At 34.1% G+C, this 19,277-nt stretch overlaps 1 protein-coding gene across 3 annotated transcripts; it reads left to right on the forward strand.

The window, feature by feature from the left end:
• The first annotated feature begins 316 nt into the window (after positions 1-316).
• Positions 317-17,494, forward strand: mxra8b (matrix-remodelling associated 8b). 3 transcript variants are annotated; one of them, NM_001079960.3, is given in 11 exon segments: positions 317-437; positions 3,770-3,796; positions 3,888-4,190; positions 4,279-4,380; positions 6,197-6,685; positions 12,460-12,618; positions 14,159-14,189; positions 14,567-14,637; positions 16,276-16,353; positions 16,461-16,934; positions 16,966-17,492. In NM_001079960.3, coding segments are annotated over 10 exon segments (1,305 nt in total). In that variant the 5' UTR covers positions 317-418; the 3' UTR covers positions 16,487-16,934; positions 16,966-17,492.
• The last annotated feature ends 1,783 nt before the right edge of the window (positions 17,495-19,277 follow it).

Genomic DNA, 19,277 nt, shown 5'->3' on the forward strand with positions numbered 1-19,277 from the left:
GCCTTTCATTGACGTCTTTCTGTAATGTTTTTTTTCTCCAAATATTCAAATATTTGTACTGTAAACATTGCTAATCAAAATATTTAAATATAACGTATTTATTGTATGTATAAATATAGTTTTATTTATTTATTTTGATTATTATATTAAATGCCTGTACATTATTCTAGATGCAGGTCTTGATTAAATTGTTAATACTTGTAGTAAGTGAAGAAACTTTTGCAGTGAATATTAGTTTATTATTTCATCATGTCTCATTCTGGAGGAGGAGCATGTCAGTGGTCCAGACAAGCAGACGGCAAAGATTTTTGTTTTCAGTCGCTGGTCGACGAACTTGAGAGGTGAGGAAACAATCCTTTGAAGAACACCGTTTCATCGCGCAGCAGAACTAACCACCATCTTCAACCACACTTCAGACATGTTTATTGTGCTCTACAGTAAGTAGTCCAAACATTTCAAACCACAATTCTTATAAATTCTTCTTGTTTAATTTATTTTCAATGTTATTTTACTCTGTTGTAGTTACTCTTGTGCATGACTACTGTCAATTCTTCGCTTTGTTTTGTGTGGGAAAAAGTTAAAACATGTCTGCATATTTGACGAAACGGTTCGGTTTTCAACCTTTATATCATTTTTTATTCTCTCTCTCTCTCTCTCTCTCTCTCTCTCTCTCTCTCTCACTCACTCACTCACTCACTCACTCTCTCTCTGTGTGTGTGCTTGTCCAGTTTTGTCGACATATGTTTGTTGTTATGCTGTGCCAAATTACGTTAACTGGTCGGTCATTTTAGCCATGAAAGAATAACTATACCTTAAAAGACAATTCTGCAGCATCAGCAATAATGTTTAACCATTGCAATTTCATGAACAATTTAGTTTATTTATATTAAGATTACTTTGATAGCATTTTTTTTAGCATTTTGCAGTGTTGCAATTTTATAAAGGGCAACACATCAGTGTTTAAACAAATTGTGTTAAAAATGATTTGGCAAATACCCCTTGAATTCTTTACACATCTGAAAATTTGCAGACTGTAAAACTGCAAATAGCGATTGCAACATTTTATCTCACATTTCTGACTTTTTGCAATCCAGGCATAAATAAAACATAATTGCAAGGTTGTGAAAACAATATATAATTTCTCAGAAACATAAATTCTCAGAATGGTAGTTTATATGATTTCCCTCAGTTCATGTTGTGATTTTGTCTTTGTGCAGTTCTGCAATTCCTCATTTAATTTAATTTAGTAATTACATTGTAAATTATTTTTTATTATTATCACAAGATGAATAACTCACACTCATGACTTCACTGTTAACGATTTTTGTAAATTACAGTATTTAACAGTAATATGAACTGTATTTTACTGTAGGACAGTTATGCGGCATGTTACTGTATTTTCATTGTGAAAAGTTCTGTATATTTTAGTACATATCTTACAGTAAAGATAATATTCTGTAAATAAATATATAACAAGATATATGATGTACATGCAAATACAGTATTTTTGCTGTAAGTGATTTACAGTAAGATACTGGCAAACTGCTGCCAGTAAGTTACTCTAAACTCTACAGGAAATTGTTAACCGTGTAATATTTGTTTAATACAAGATCCTTTGATGAATATAAAGTTGAAGAAAAGCGTTTAAACGCAGTTATGCAGTATGTTACTGTATTTTAAATTTGCATTGTGAAAATTATGGCGACGCAGTGGCGCTGTAGGTAGTGCTGTTGCCTCACAGCAAGAAGGTCGCTGGGTCGCTGGTTCGATCCTCGTCTCAGTTGGCGTTTTTATGTGGAGTTTGCATGTTTTCCCTGCATTCGCGTGGGTTTCCTCTGGGTGCTCCGGTTTTCCCCACAGTCCAAAGACATGCGGCACAGGTGAATTGGGTAGGCTAAATTGTCCGTGAGTGTGTGTGAATAAGTGTTTGTGGGTGTTTCCCAGAGATGGGTTGCGGCTGGAAGGGCATCCGCTGCGTAAAAACTTGCTGGATAAGTTGGCGGTTCATTGGGCTGTGGTGACCTCAAATTAATAAAGGGACTAAGCCAACAAGAAAATGAATGAATGAATGTATTGTGAAATTTACAGTAAATATATTCACACATTACTGTAAATACATAAACAGGAAGATAAATGGTGAAGTAAATGTTGATACAGTATTTTTGCTAAGGCTGTCAAAATTAATTGTTTCTTCGGTGCACTGCGATGCAGATGGAGACAACTCAATATCGATTCAGTAAAAGATCATAACCGGTTATCACCAACTGAAATCATTTATCTCCTTTGCGCGATGTCGCAGTAGAATACTATGGTGAAGGAGGCGAGGGTGAGTAAATAAAACGCTCCTACTAAAAAGGAAGATAATTATGCACAATTCAACTGCTTGTAAGTTTGCTGGAAAGTCTTTCATTGACACTGAAGAAGGCACAACACACAAGCTGCTATTTTACTGTAGAGAGAGATGCTGTAAAAATCCATCTCTGATTCTTTCTCTCATACACACTTTGGACATTTGACCCACTGCGCTGGCCTGTTTGTGAGGTAACTTTTCCTCTACTCTTGGCTGTTAAAGCGATACTTGTGGATCCATACACGAGCTTGTATGAGGTGCAAGTTTTCTCCACTATTTCTATTACGGATTACCTGTGATAACCGCGTATTATGCACATAGACTGTAACCATGACCATCGGTGAACAGCGATTTCATTTCTAAAGCCAAGCGCAGCCCTTTCTGTCGAGCGGGTGAAGACAATGACGAATCATATGGCTGTAAGACAGCACTCAAAAAGCAAGCGAGATAATATTTACATTCGTTTATTTGCTATAAATGCTCATGTTGTCTTCTGTACATGTATTGGAGTTTTGTTTGATACATTCATTCAGAAAGAGTGTTTTCTTTGAGCAGGTAAAACTAAAGGTATATCTCACTGCTTGTATTAAAGAACAATATTGTATTAACAAGTCATATTTTAATATCAATATATTTATAGATTTTAATAAAAAAAATATTGTGTTGTGAAGAAATATGTTATTAGATATAGAAAGCATCGTCAATGCACCGTGATGTACCGAGATATCGAATGGAACCGAATCGATGGCATGATAATCGTAACCGAATCGAACCGTGAGACCAGTATAGGTTCACACCCCTAATTTTTGCTGGATCTGATTTATAGTAAGTTACTGGCAAACTGCTGCTAGTATGTTACTGTAGATTCTACAGAAAAGTGTTAACAGTGTTTATAACATCTACAGACTTGCAGTTCTGAGAAAAGGACTCAGAATTGTGTCTTATAATTCTGACAAATGTTTTACAATTTTTCATGCAACTAAAATAAAAATTCACAATTACCAACCTTTAACCAAAAATTATTTTACCCCAAATAGTTTTCTTTTCTATTCTTGGAAAACATTATGTTAAAACATTATCTTTAGTGTTGATTATGCAGAGAAAGTATTCAGAAAGTTGGTAATTGTCTTCTGGTTTACAGGCTGCCGAGAGTGAATGAATGGATCCTCTGTGTTGCTTTTTTCAGCTCAATTTCTTTGTCTTGGCATAGCAGCAAATAAAACATTTAGTAATAAGTCTTCTGCACTTTAAACTGTTTTAGTATGTCTGTATTCCCAGTATGAATGTAATACATGCTAACAGTGATTTAAAGGGGCAGTTCACACAAAAATGAAAATTTACTCACTATTTACTCACCCTATATATTTGTATATGTATTACAGTAATTCTATAATGCTTGTGTTCTTGTTCTCATTTCAGCCTGCAGTGCATTGATCTTACCATGTGGTGAGTGAACAACAAAATGGTTTGATAGAAGTTCTCCAGTGTTGTTGATACTGCATTAACCCGAATGAATATTCATGTTTATGTCTTCCAGTCTGGACACAAAACAGCATACCGAGTGTGGTTGTTGAGGCGAGGAACATTACAGTTCCAGCAGGGTCGGATGTGGTTCTGCCGTGTCATAACCAGAGGATGGTTTGGAGGCAGGATCGTCTGCGTGACCGTCAGCGAGTTGTGCATTGGGACCTGATCCGGAACCAACCCGATTACACAGTGGAGCGAATTTTAGACATGTTTTCAGGGGGAACAGAGCGCTTATACAATGACTACAACAAAGGCAGAGTCACTATTGCAAAAGACGCCTTCAGTGATGGAAACTTCTCACTAGTTATTAATAGTAGGTTCATGCTTTTTAGACCATGTCTTCGCCATTGTTTTGATTAATTAACTGGTAATATATAATGCTTGTTTTTGTATTTGTGCAGATGTGGACATGAATGATAAAGGCATCTATACCTGCAACCTGCATCACCACTATTGCAAAGTCCACCAGTCCGTTCAAATGCAGCTCAACATCACCAAATCACGTAAGAGAAATAAGCCAGACATCTTTACATTGAAGTGAAAGCTCAAGAAAATCAGCCTGTTTCTGCATTAAAGTACAAAAATTGTAAATAAAGTGATGTTTATCATACCTATCATAATTGAGATGTTAAGTCATGCTTTTAGGACTTTTCCATTTAGGACTGTTTGTTGATGTCTTGTTTCTCACAATTAAGATTTTTGTATCTCAGAAAATTATTCATTATGCCATTCAACTCACAATTATGCATTTTCAACAGTTGTGACAACCAGATTTTTGTCTTTTTCATTATATTAAATTTTTATTTTTGATTTTTATATCAGAATTATAAAACAGATCTTTTAAACGAACAAAATAATTTCTGTCACAAAATGACCTTCAATGTCTCATTTACAGCTCCTTATATAACAATATGAATTTTTATCTCAAAATAATACCTTTACTTCACAATTATGACTTAATCTCACATTTTTACTGTTATATCACATACACTCACTGGCCACTTTATTAGGTACACCTGTCCAACTGCTTGTTAATGCAAATTTCTAATCAGTCAATCAAATGTCACCAACTCAATCCATTTAGTCATGTAGACATTGTCAAGACGATCTGCTGCAGTTTAAACTAAGCTTCAGAATGGGGAAGAAAGGGGATTTAAGTGAATTTGAACATGGGATGGTTGTTGGTGCCAAACGGGCTGGTCTGAGTATTTCAGAAACTGCTGATCTACTGGGATTTCCACGCACAACCATCTCTAGGGTTTACAAAGAATGGTCCAAAAAAGAGAAAATATCCAGTGAGCGGCAGTTCTGTGGGCACAAATGCCTTGTTGATGCCAGAGGTCAGAAGAGAATGGCCAGACTGGTTCCAGTTGACAGAAAGGTAACAGTAATTCTGAATGCACAACACGTCCTTGAGGTGGACGGGCTACAGCAGCAGAAGACCACACCGGGTGCCACTCCTGTCAGCTAAGAACAGGAAACTGAGGCTACAATTCATAAAGGTTCATCAAAATTGGACAATAGAAGAATGAAAAAATGTTACCTGGTCTAATGAGTCTAAATTTCTGCTGCGACATTTGGATGGTAGGTCAGAATTTGGCATAAAAGCATGGATCCATCCTTTCTTGTATCAACCGTTCAGGCTGGTGGTGGTGTAATGGTGTGGGGGATATTTTCTTGACACACTTAGGGCCCATTAGTACCAATTGAGCATCATGTCAATGCCATGTCATAAAGCACAAATCATCTCAGGCTAGTTTCTTGAACATGACAATGAGTTCACTGTACTCTAATGGCCTCCACGGTCTCCAGATCACAAATCAATTTTGGGATGTGGCTGAACGGAAGATTTGTATCATGGATGTGCAGCCGACAAATCTGCAGCAACTACGTGATGTTATCATTTCAATATGGACTAAAATCTCTGAGGAATATTTCCAGTACCTTGTTGAATCTATGCCACGGAGGATTAAGGCAGTTCTGAAGGCAAAAGTGGGTCCTAGTAAGATGTACCTAATAATGTGGCCGGTTACTTTTTTATATTGTTTGTATTTTTATCAATTACTTTAAATTTATCAACCTTACTTTTACATCTCTTTTAATGTGGAAACAAGGAAATACATACTGCTTGAAAAATTATAAAAAATATGATTTTTATATGTTACAAATGTTTAAAAATATGAAATTTGTCTGATAAGGTTTTAGTTTTGACTGTCTTGTAAAAGTGTATTGATCATTGATTAATATTATTAAATTATTGTCAAGTATTGATTACCAATCAAGTATTAAAATTTTAATATGCCACCTCAATCTCTGCAGCTCGAAAGGAAAAGCGCGTCTGGGATGGCGAGAAAGCAGTGTTTGTGGTTCTGGTGGGGAAGAGTGTGGTTCTTCCCTGTGTGATCCGCAGGCAGTTGTGGACGGATAGTCAGAGGGATGAGGGCCAGCAGCAGGTGGTCCACTGGGACTGGCAGGCACCTGGAGTGACCCGTGACCGAGCTGAACGCCTCATTGACATGTACGCCTCTGGAGAGAAGCGGCAGTACGGGCCGCTCTACCTCCAAAAAAAAATGAACATCTCAGCCGATGCCTTTTCTCTTGGGGATTTCTCACTGAGCCTTCATAACATTCAGCCAGCTGATAAAGGCCTGTTTTCCTGCCATCTTCACCATCATTACTGTGGCCTGCATGAAAGACGGATCTACAGGGTGATCCTCGGCCCTTCTGTCCAGGCTTTGCCTCCAGTGCGCTCCTCCACTGAAGCACAGAAAAACCCTGCTCGTACTGTCCTGCCTGCTGATGATCCAAGTGAGGAAATATTTTTTATTATATTTTTTAAAGAGCAAACCCTGTCATTTAGTAACTAGTCTTTCCAAACCTAAATGACTTACTTTCTTGTCTGGAAGGTAAAAGATACATTTAAAGTCCATGTGGAATCAAATTTACAATGTATTTTGGCAGCGCATATTATTATTGTTTAGGTGAACAATTAATCTGTAAATTAGTCCACTAAAACAAAAATTCTTCATTTAAAGTCTGACCTTATGCTAAGCGGCAGTCCTTCTGTTAGTTTGTTAGTTAGTTTGCTATGAGGGAATGATGCACAAAGAGAAAGCCCTGCCCCCTACTCAATATTCAGTTTCAGGTGGAAGTTCATAAACATACTGGAATAAAAGTCTCAGAAATTTCTGCTTCATGGGGAATTTAACAACAAAAATAGCAATTCAAAGACAAGTGAATCTGTTTATTTTACTCAGAATGTCTTTCTTTGTGTTTTACAGATAAATTGCTTACAGTAGATGAGGATAGAAATGTATTGTGCAGTTTAATATTTATTAGTTTTTAAAGAATTGAAATGCAGTATTTGCCACTAAAGTGAACTATGTTTTTAATATTTAATTCATATGTCCATAAAAAATCTTGCACAGTATTTTTCAAGTCTGTTTTGACTCTCAAATGCTGATAAAGTTGCTGGTACTCATTGACTTGCATGTATTTACCTTACTATGGTAATTGGTTACCAGCAACCAGATTCTTTAAACAAATTGTGTTTAACATAAGTAAAAGGCTGAGGGAGAATAAATGATGAGGTCATTAAATTACTTTGGTGAACTTACACCATATCCATTGGTGAACATCATTTACTGTACAGATACACCATATTTTAACCTAGATGTGAACTAGACTGTCTTCATGTCTTCCCAAAATTAAATGGCTCTCTTATGTGTATGGGAAAGGATACACTTAAAGTCCATGTGAAATCAAAATTTACAATGTGTTTTGCTTGCGCACATTTTTATTCTTTTTAAAAAAATATTTCATTTAAGCTTTTTTTTTTTTTTTTTAAATACTCACATTGTTATTCTTTAGATAAACAATTAATCTGAGTAATTTAAGAAAAAAACGTTCTTTAAGTAAAGTTTGACTATAAGCTATGTGGCGGTCCTTCCTTGTTGAAGTCAGTTTGACGCCTTTAGCCACAATATTTTAAACTACAACATTTAGTTTTCTGTGAGGAAATGATGCACAAAAAAGCCCTGCCCATACTTGATATTCCATTTCAGGTGGAAGTACATCACCATACTGAAATAAAAGTCTCAGCAATTTCTAGCTCATGTGGATTTTAACAACTAAAAATACCAAGTTAAATGCAACTGGATTGGTTTGATTAAAAATTGGTTTTGCCTTTCTTAGATAAAAGACTTACAATACATAAACCCATTTGAGGGAGTTTAATATTAATTTTAGAAGAACTGACATGCATGCAGTTTTTGCCACTAAACTGAACAATGTTTTCAGTATCTAACACGTCACCATAATAGTTGTCCATATACCTTGCACATTATATTTCAAGTCTATTCTAACTCTCATCATAAAGGGATAGTTCACCCAAAAACAAAAATTCTATCATCTTTTACTCACACTTCACTTCATTTGATTTTCTTTCCTCTGTTAAACACAAATGGAGATATTGTAAAAAAAATTTAGATAGCTGGTACCCATTTACTTCCTTGTATTTTTTCCATCTTCTTTGGTAGAAGATGTTACCAGCAACCATTCATTCATTCATTCATTCATTCATTTTCCTTTGGGTTAGTCCCTTATTTATCAGGGGTCGCCACAACTGAATGAACCGCCAACTATTCCGGCATATGTTTTACGCAGTGGATGCCCTTCAAGCCAGTATTGGGGAATACCAGCAACCAGATTCTTCAAAATATCTTCTTTTTTTGTGTTTAACAGAAGAAAGAAACTCATAAAACTACATGAGGCAGTATAAATGATGAACTATCACTTATACCATATAAATTGGTGAACATATTACTTACAAATACACCTTTTTTAAAATCTAGGCATGATTTGAACTAGATTTGAACTTTAGTGTGATGAGTTTTAAGCTTTCTGTGAATAAAGAAAACGTTTGCCCACAAAAAGCTATTATATTGGTTCAGACAGCGTGGAGTAGTTAGATAACTTTTAGGGTGCATTTATTGTCTCTTTTCAATTATTATGACCAGAAATCTATGACATATGTTTTAAAATTATGTTGAACACTTTCGGTTAAAGACTTGTCTTTATGTAAACTATATAAAACACTTTTTTAAGCTTTAATTTCATTTAAAGATGAAAATCTTGGTAATCTTTTAATAAATTGTTGTTCAATTAAATAGCTTTTTTGATTTTTTTTTTAATCAGACATGCTTTTTGATAAGTAAAATTACATTTAATCGCTTAAATTAAACATAATTTGAGAAATAATTATTTAAAGGCTTTCATAGGATCCTTCAGAAATGTCTGTGTTTTCCTAATCAGCTCTTTTGCTCCTTCCTTGCTGTATATTTGGATTTGTGGAGGAATGTTTCTGGACTATATTTACCCCCCCCCCCTTTTCTCTCTGTTTACATTTGCTGAACACCCCTGCTTGGTCTCCTCCAGATTGCATTGGGAATTTTACAGTAATCTCTCCATCTCTAGCTCTTTCTCTCTGTTTTGAGCAGTGTTTAAAATTGACTTTAGTGTTTGTTCAGACTGACTCACTCACTCCAGTCATTTTGGCTTTGTCCCTGTCGTCTCTGTGTTTCAAAACACTTGTAAAGAAGAGTTTGTACGAGTGAATGTTTTCAGCAGAAATGCTGTGAATAGGTCATAAAGGAGGTGGGGGAGGTTTTATTGGAAGACTGCTTCATATTTCCTCTGCTAAGCAATGACTGGACTCGCTTTTTAAAAACTATTACAGGCCCACAAGCAACATCTTGCTTTCCTGGGGTTTGCAGACTTTACAATCATTGCTCAGACAATATTCCCTATCTTGTGCTGGCAATGGGCTGTTCTTCTGACATGAAAAGCCACATCTGTAGAACATCTGGCCTGTTGTAAGAAGAAAGCCGAAAGCAGGAATGGTCCGTGTTAGATTCACATCTTCGCATGTCTGTAAACATTTTGTCCCGGTTCACTATAAGTAGAAAAAGATGCCATAACATCAGTCAGCTATGTTACAGATTTATTGTATAGTCTAAATGGGACTTTTTTATTTCTTAAATATGAAAAGAAAATGTATTAATTAATTATATTCTTATTATATTATACTATACATATTACCATATACTATTAATATTATTAATTAAATTATAAAAAAATACAAATATTAATATAGACCATTTTGAGGGATGTAAATAAAAACAATGGTCCCAAAGTATTTCCTGTTTTACATGTTTAATATCTATATCTTTCGAGAAGAAAAGAACCACATATTGATAAATCATGTTATGATAGCTGTTTTAACATAAGGTTATGATTGAATTGCCTCTTGTTACAGTTATGAAATAGTTTGATAACAAGCAGAAAATGTTCATGGGCCAATAACATGACCACATTGAAATGGTCTATATTTACTATATTTTGTAATTTTACACACAATTCACAAGCTAATTTATTAATTTTTGTTGTCTAATTTTGCAAAAGTGTTTATGACTTTAGAATATACAGTATTTGAAATTAAATGATGCTCTTTTTTTATTAGCTATTTTGTAGCCTTAACAAAATCATTAAAAAATTGCCGGTGTAATTACAGACTAGCGGAAATACAACAATTTGAATTGGCCCATAGTGTGTCTTGGTCTCTGTCCAAATAGTAATGTTTGTGACAGACATGTAGTGAATAGGCCATAAATAGGTCATAAAGAAGTCGACTTTCTCTCTTTCCAACTTTGCTTGTCGTCAATACATACTGTTCTTTTATAGTAATGTCCAAAATTGACAGAATGTTACTTTTTAATCAAATGACTGATTTGTTTGGGTTTTGTATATTGATATGTTCTGTGTGTTAAATGTTCAACACTGAAAGTGATAACTCACCCTGAAATAACAATTAGTAAATATACACATCCTTTGGCCATTAAAAAAAATAGAACAATGAATATATATATATATTTTAAAATTTCTGCTTAAAATGTGTGTTCATAAAATGCAATTCAACAATTTCCGGCATTTTGAGAGTCAATATTAGTACCATACTGTCACATTATTCACACTTAGGATATTTTGGGCTGAGTTGATGCTGTTTAGTAATTTTGCAGCATACGCAATCAGGACGTGTAAAATTACTGAACAATAATACATGATATCTTGATTTTTGTTGTAAAGAAACAACATCATGTCTTGTGTGAACCTCCTCTACCACACATATACGTCATAATGTGACAAAGCTGGTTATGAATGCTCTCAAAACTATTTGCAGAGGTTGCAGATTTAATAGTGTTGTTAACAGTTACTTGAATCTCTTCATAAGACCTCAATGTATCATCAGTAGTCATTGAAAATCACTGTCTTGCCTCTGCATGTTTTTGACTCTCAAATGGTAACCATTGACTTGTAATTTATAAATCCCCAAGGGCCACTGTATTAGCAAAAAGTATATCCTTTAATCTTCTGCTAAAGAAAAAAAGTGACCTACATCTTGGATGACCTGAGTGTGCAAATTGACAACACATTTTCATTTTTGAGTCAGGAATCACTTACACTAATATGATCAGTCTAAGCATGTGTGACTCAGTGAACTCATTATTCACTCGAATGATACACGCTGACTCCTAAACCAATCAAAATATCACTTTGTTGTGGGGTAAAGAAGTCGTTTTCTGATTCACAAAACTATAAAACAGCAACTTTAAAACTGTATCAACAGCAGCTTTGAGTTGTTTAAGGGATAGTTCACCCAAAAATGAAAATAAACTCACCATTTACTCACCCACATGTGCTAAACAATCTTTGTTTTTTTTTTCTGTGAAACACAAAAGAAGATACTTTAAAGAAAGCTGGAAACCTGTAACCGTTGATTTAGTTTTTCCTACTTTGGAAGTCAATGATTACTGGTTTTCAACATTCTTCAAAATATCTTCTTTTGTGTTTAACAGAACAAAGAAACTCAAACTAGTTTGGAACAAGTAAAGGGTGAATAAATGATTACATTTCATGATTCATTTTTGGGTGAACTACTAAGTATTACATTAATTTGATCGGTGTGTGACTCGGTGAACTCCTCATTATTCATTTGAATGATACACGCTGACTCATAAACTAATCCTAATATCTGTTAGTTGTTGGGTAAAGAAGTCATTTTCTGTCAATATGCTATATTCACAATGCTGTAAAACACACAAACAGCAGCATTAAGTGAGTTTGTTTGGTGACTGACTTACTTGGGCAGATTTAATCTAAATTCTCCCTGTTGTTGTGGGCTGCTAAATAAATGTAAAAGCGTCTCCAGACAGACTGACCATGAAGTGGTGGTATTTCTCTCCGCCTGCACTATCGCTTCCCTTTCTGCTTGTTTGAGTGTTTTTTCTTTTTCTCCATTGCTGCTGCATGACATCAGGTCTGGAACTCATTACGCCTGTTTTGGCCATTCTGACATGAAACTTTGTCCCTCTGCGCTCTCACCAGCCAGGCCTGGCTAAAATAAGGAAAACAAACAACAAGAGCATTTATTATGCCTTTTAGCACAGCTTAAATCAAAATGCATAAGATCCTTTTAAAACTAAGCTCTAATTCATCTGGTTCTCCTTTTACCTCTTGGTGTGCAGATACAAACATGGTGGAAGCGCCTCACGTCCTCAATGTAATCCTGCCTGAGAATCAAACCCATCTTCTTCATCAAGTGGGCTACATCCTGGTGGTCTTCCTTCTGCTTCTGTTAATGCTAATTGGCATCATCATGACCACAAGGCACTGCAGAAAGAAAGGTACAATCATTAAGATGGGATTGAGGGTGTGTTCACACTTGGTCAGTTTGGTTTGATTAAAATGATCTCTATAGTGATTGCTCTTTTAGTGCAGTTCATTAAAATCAGTTTGTACGCCGCCTGTAAAAAATACTGGGTTCAACAAAATCGTTTTAAGTTGTCTCAACACAAATCGATTAAATTAACTTATTTGTTTTTACATATGTAAGTAGATTGAACATAAAACAATTAAGTTGTCCAAAAAACTCACGAATTATGATGTTTCAGCTCAATTTAAATAGGTAGTTTGATAAAAATGTTTGAGTGTGGGTGGCCACCAAACACAGGCCACTAACAAAAATGAATCACTTCCAAATTAATTCTAGAGTAAATCGTTTGAAAAATGTATTTAAAAAAAAAAGATGCTCAATTTTTTTTTTCTTTTATGATCTATTTCTTTTAGGTGATGCTGCAGATCTTTTCAGGAATGAGAATGAACCAATAATTTACTAACCTTCAAGCTATTCTTAGTGTATTGGACTTTCTCCTTTCAGACAAACACAATCAGAGTAGTTTTATATTTTATCCTGGCTTTTGCATGCTGTATAAAGGTGTTGACTTCTAAAAGCATGAAAATCTGTACTAAAAATAACCCATGTGCTGCATGGGGGTTAGCGCATGTCTAATGAAGTGGATCAATGTGTTTTTGACTGCTTTTTTTTCTACAAGTTTTTGACTCATTTACCAACGCGCATTTAGCAGCTGGTGGAAGTCAGTGATTTGAGTTTATAATTAAAACTTTTTAAATATTTTTGTTACAAAAGCACATTGATCTCCTTGATAAAACATATCATAAAAATTTGATGCTTGTTCAAACTACTACCACTATATAAAACGAGCTGAATCAACACAATTCTTGAGTTTGGTTCAGTGTTCAGTCCACTTAAATTTGTAAAAATAAAAATAAAAATAAAAAAGCAAGTTAATCAAATTGTGTTGGGACAACATGAAGGAAATTAGCTAAATTATTAATTTTTACAAACTTAAGTGAATTGAACATAAAACAATTAAGCTGTTACTATAAAACCTCAAAAGTCGTGTTATTTCAGCTCATTTTAAATAAGTTGTTTGAACAAAGAGAAAATGTCATTTTTGGTAAATTTTGTAACCTTCAAAATAAAAGACAACATTACACTGGTCAAGCCAGATGCTCTGAGTGTATTTATATGGAGAAAAAGTCATACTGAGAAAAACTTGTTGGTAAGGAAATTATAGAAAAACTGTTTTTTTAAGTCTTAATGTTTGGTGTGAACACTAAGTGAACCAGGATTTGATGTATCAAATTCTGTTTTTGTCTGGGCTAAACAAACAAAGAAAACCAAAACTACAGGTGTGGACACAACCTACGTTTGGATTAGATAAACAGGAAAAAGAAATCAGTGTCATTTTAGTAAAACTGCATGCTAGCCAACTGAACTTTTGAATTTAATTGATACCTGTGAGATTATATGCTTGAATCTTTCAAACTTTCTTTTGACCTTTTATATAACCTCTGTTTCAGCGTATGAGCTTGATGTTGGAAGAAATGAGCGGTAAGGAACAAAAACAGACTATTAACCCTCTATAACTATTAATGTGAAATTGTATTATACCCTGACATGCTTTTTTTAATATCTCAAATATATGAATGGTTAAAGTTTGATGGCACTTTATTCAGCAAAATGTCTACAATAATGTATAAGCAGCAGAAATGTACAAGATTGTATTTTTGAGAAAGATTGTGATCTGTATGTTTAACACATGAAATAATAGCAGAAGCAGTACTTTAAATATATGTTTACAAGGCTTTTGTCTAATGAATTTGCTACTCTGAAGTTTTTAAAGTTGCACAGTTTTCTCAGTTCAGTTTTACAATATCTGATTCAATGTCTTTGAGGAAAAAAAGCAAGTCTTTTGTTTTATTTGGCAGTGGTCGAATGACGTCCATTGAACTCGATGTCACAGAACTGCAACCCTACAATCAGGAAGATATGCGACTGAGTAAGAGCAACCACAATTTTCCATGATTTTTTTTTTTTTAAACTATGCTCTGTAAAAGTTGAGGGAAATGTGATCAGGTATTTCAATAAACCATGTTTTTAAATAATAGTTTAGTTTTTTTCATCCCTCTTTTAACATGGGATCTTTTTTTACTCTCTGGTCCTGCTTGTGCGCTGTAAAAAGCAATTAGTTATTTTACTTCAAAAAGTGAGTAAACCTGTTGTAACTTAAAACTGTTAAGTTGACTTTTTTTTGCAATATGCTCATGATTCATTTAATTAATCATTTTAAGGCAACAGGTTTACTCAATTTTTTAAGTAGTCGCTTTTAAAAGAGTATGGTAAAAATTCAATTACATTACATAAATTTTATATTATTTCCCAGAGATGGGTTGCGGCTGTAAGGGCATCCGCTGCGTAAAAACGCGCTGGAAAAGTTGGCTGTTCATTTTGCTGTGGCAACCCCGGATTAATAAAGGGACTAAAGCCGACAAGAAAATTAATGAATGAATGAAATTTAATATTATGTTTTTTTATTACTTAAAAATATTGTAAATATAATTTAGGTATCAAAATGTTGCTAAAGCATTGGCAGTGTTCAGAAGGTGTACAAAAAGCAACACAGGCTCATTGTGAAAACGTACCCCTGTATAGATTTCTGTATAGCGCAAATTATGTAGCCAGAGGTATGTATGGCTGCATTTCATCCTTAAAACGAATGCTATGGGGTAGTATGATGCCGCAGATGGCTTCTGCTTTTTTTGCGCTACCATTTGACCGCTTACCTCCGTGTAAATGACTTTTCTGCTGTTACCAGTTTGTCCAATGTCAGACTGGAGATGCATCGAAGAGTTAACCGTGATGACAGAATTTGAGTCTGGCGACGAACGGTTCCAGAAAGCCGGTAAAACTAAAACAAAAGGCGAGTAAAATAAAATAAACAGGTAAATAACAGGGCGAGAATGTGATAGGATCTGAAAATGTTAAAAAAAGTGGCAGCGAGGGTTTTTCTTTTTCCGGATTGCTTTTGAAAATATTGTCAGTTGGGTTTAGGATAGGGGGTGGGTGGGGGTATCGGTTGGTTGGTCAGTCAGTCATTCAGTCAGTCAGTTCACGGGGACCTCTGGTGGATTTACATGAGAACAGCAGGCACAAATGGCTATCATGAGAGAAATTTAAGACTTGAAAAAGCATACACAGCACCCTCTGCTGGATTCATGAAAACAAAAACTGCAATAAAATATACCTCCTAAGATGTATACAGGGGTATATCCGTAATGAGCCTGGGTTGCGAATTAGTGAACCTTTTAAAGTATACTAATGGCAGCTTTTATAGCTTTATTTATGAAAATGTATAGTATTTAATTGTTTTTAATATAATCCATTATGTCTAGTTAACCACTATTTAAGCCTCTACCCGGAAAAATTGTTTTCATCTTAAACTGTTGTAAATTAAATGTTTTCAAGCACAGCCTTTAGTTTAGTCTCTTTTTAAAGAAGACACTTGGCAGATCATTAAAAAATATTTAAAAACTAGATTAAATATATATGCATATTATTTTTAAAATGTAGTAAAAAATGTTTGTTAATTGGGTTTTTGTAGTTGACTAAAATAACTGAGCTTTCTCTTTTTCTTTAGACTACAAGAACAACATAATGAAAGAAAGGGCAGAGTCAAACAACTATCCTTCTCCAAAAGTTATTGATTTCAACAGAGGTACAGTAATGTGATTTTAATAAGCCTCATACTTGACAACCAGATCAGATGGAGTATAATCTATTTATACTCTCTTTCCTTCTTTTTTAACCTTTTCCCACATAAAGAAATGGAGAGAATGTCATGGAAATGAGTGATACTGAGCTGCTGGCTGGTCCAGAGCGAGCTGAGCGAGAACAGACTTTGCATTGAGAACAGGAGTGGAATTACTGTCTTCTTTTCATCATAATAACTGCTTTCATGATCTTATAATACTCACATTCTGTCGATTTAGATAAATCAAATGAAAGTGAATTAGATTTCTTATCATAACCGCAGCGTACCATAAGTGTAATTTTTTAATTAAAGTTATAACATATGCCAAATGTGGTTAGGCGGTTTGCTAAGTTCAGCATTTTGGTGGTACTCTAAAATTCTCTGTGGTAGAAACCACTGTAAGTGTCTGATTCTGAATGGAAATTTCCTCGTAAAACTCAGGAAGCAAACATATAGCTGTGGCTTCAGGTCTAAATAGTCAAAGATGGTACACAATTGAACCTCAAAGGCAAATAAATGTACTATTTATGCCATATTGTTGTATGAAAAATCTGCTTCTGACACAGGATCAAAAATACAAAAATAAAATGTGACTTTTTAATCTCACATTTGTGACCTTCATAATTCAAATCTGACTTTTTGTCCATACAATTAAGTTTTTTATCTCACAATTATGAAAAAAGTTCTCTAATTAAGTGATAAAAAGCTGAAATTGTATTATTTAATCTTATTCTGTGCCAGAAACAAGATACTGATATGTGCATGCATCTGTTATTATGTTTCTTCTAAATTTTGAGTCTTATTGACCAGGACTTCTTTGGTCCATTGTGTTTTTTTTATATATATAGTTTTTTTTAACGTTACAGTATGTAGATGAATGTTATGGCACATTTTGCTTTTCCAATACAAGCAAGTTCTATTATCCTTTCCCCATCTTCATTATTGTTGATCAGCTTTTTCCTTGGTCAGTATTGTTTATTTCCACAGCTTATGAAGCATTTGTGCAGTAGTTTTATTTGATTTTGAATGTACATTTATCTTTAAAGTGCCTGTGGATCATCATGCTGGTATAGAGGACCAATACAATAAAGTTTATTCTGAAATATTTTGTGTCATTAAGATTAATTCCATTCAAACAATAGACATTGATGCTCCATTGTCTACATTTGTCTATTTTTTCCTCTGTCTGCATGCAAAATTAAATAATGTAAAGCTAGCTGGACTTTTCTAAGGTTTTGCAGTGATTTATAATCTATTATTAAATAAAACAAAAATATTACTTATGCTTATTTATTGTTATTTTACTGTTATAATTAACTATATAATAACATTAGTGGATTAGTATTATTATATGTAAAGTATAGAGTTTATATTTACACAATGTAATCATAAAATCCAGTATTTACATATGTACATTGAAATTCTTGTGTGTACCCATTGCAGAAAACACTAAAGCGCTTAATGAATAATTCATTAGGATAGTGGTTATTAAGCACAAAAGGTTATCCAGCTTACAAATATGTACTATGTAAATGTTGGGAAGTGGTCTTTTGGAGACGAATAGCTGTTTTAAGTGTACAAAGTGCAAAGAGGAAGAGTGTTCTTGGCATAAACGTGTTTGTTTGAATTCATGACATCTGGGACCTCTTTGAGCATACTCAAGTACTGTAAGTGTGTAAGGAAATGCTTTATTTCTAATTGACCCTGACTCGAGTCTGGATTACTTTAAGGGTTGTTTTTTTTTCTTCCTTTAGCACCTAATAACTAATGAAGTGAAAGTACCGAGCTGCCCTCTGCTGTTAAGATATGTAATTACCCAAAACATTCATGCTTGCACTACAACTTAAGAACATTGTACTTTTGTGTTGTTTTATTGTTCTTTATTTTCTCTATGTTTTATTTTATTGTCACTTTTATTTTATTTTATTATGTTCCTTTTTAAATGTAGAGTTTGTAGCAATATGCATAAAATATAATGAAATATTTTGGTTGCAACATTGAATATGTTTTTCAATATTTAATGAAGCTTTCCTATTTACGATTGCTGCTTTAAAACTTTACTGTTGTGTGTGCAATCATATACTATACTACAACTAAATTATGAATTGCTATGTCCATCACAAGTCCTTAATAAATGAAGGCAAATGGAATGTAAAAATACCTATGTTTGCACAATTGAAAAATTTTATTTTAACATGTTTGGAAACCACAGCCTAATAAGAACTCGAAAGCAATACAAACTATACAACTGTTTTTGTCTTTCTGACTATTTATATCTCTATGGTGACATATTCTTTTTTTCTTTCAAACTTCAAATGTCTTTTCATTTTCCTTTCCAGACCATAAGACAGAGACAGACAGAGAGACAGTCAGATTAATAAACAGAACAACAACACAAAAATGGATGGATGGAAGGTAGGATGAGACAGATGGAACAAGTGACAGATTTATGAACAGGTGACAGACAGAGAGACAGACAGTCTTTTGGTAGGGACGGATAGATAGATAAAGAGATGATAGACAAAAATAGACAGATAGAAATAGTCTAGACAGACAGACAGACAGACAGACAGATAGATGGATGGATAGATTGACAGACAGACAGTCTTTGTAAATAGATAGACAGAAAGACAGACAGACAGACAGTTTTTGTTTTATTGATTTTAGTGTATTTTTTCTTAATTTAAATCAAGTTTACCATTAAACAGATGAACATTTTCTTCAACTTTCTTTAAGTTCAGCATCTGTAATGGAAAAAAAAAACAAATTTTTTTTTTGCCAAAGTTTGTCTTGTGTTTACGCAAGGACTCATGAATTCCAGTGTTTTAACAGCTGTTGTCTGAGCCACATGAGTTCAGTAGAGTGACTGTCTGGGAGTCAGACTGCCG

Source organism: Danio rerio, chromosome 23 (genome assembly GCF_052040795.2).
Source record: "Danio rerio strain M-AB ecotype USA chromosome 23, GRCz13ab, whole genome shotgun sequence".
Taxonomy (NCBI): Eukaryota; Metazoa; Chordata; class Actinopteri; order Cypriniformes; family Danionidae; genus Danio; species Danio rerio.

Coding starts and splice junctions, on each gene's coding strand:
- mxra8b (XM_087305799.1), top strand. Junction 4,191..4,278: donor CTTCTCACTAGTTATTAATA/GTAGGTTCATGC, acceptor GTATTTGTGCAG/ATGTGGACATGAATGATAAA. Junction 6,686..12,459: donor CCTGCCTGCTGATGATCCAA/GTGAGGAAATAT, acceptor CTTGGTGTGCAG/ATACAAACATGGTGGAAGCG.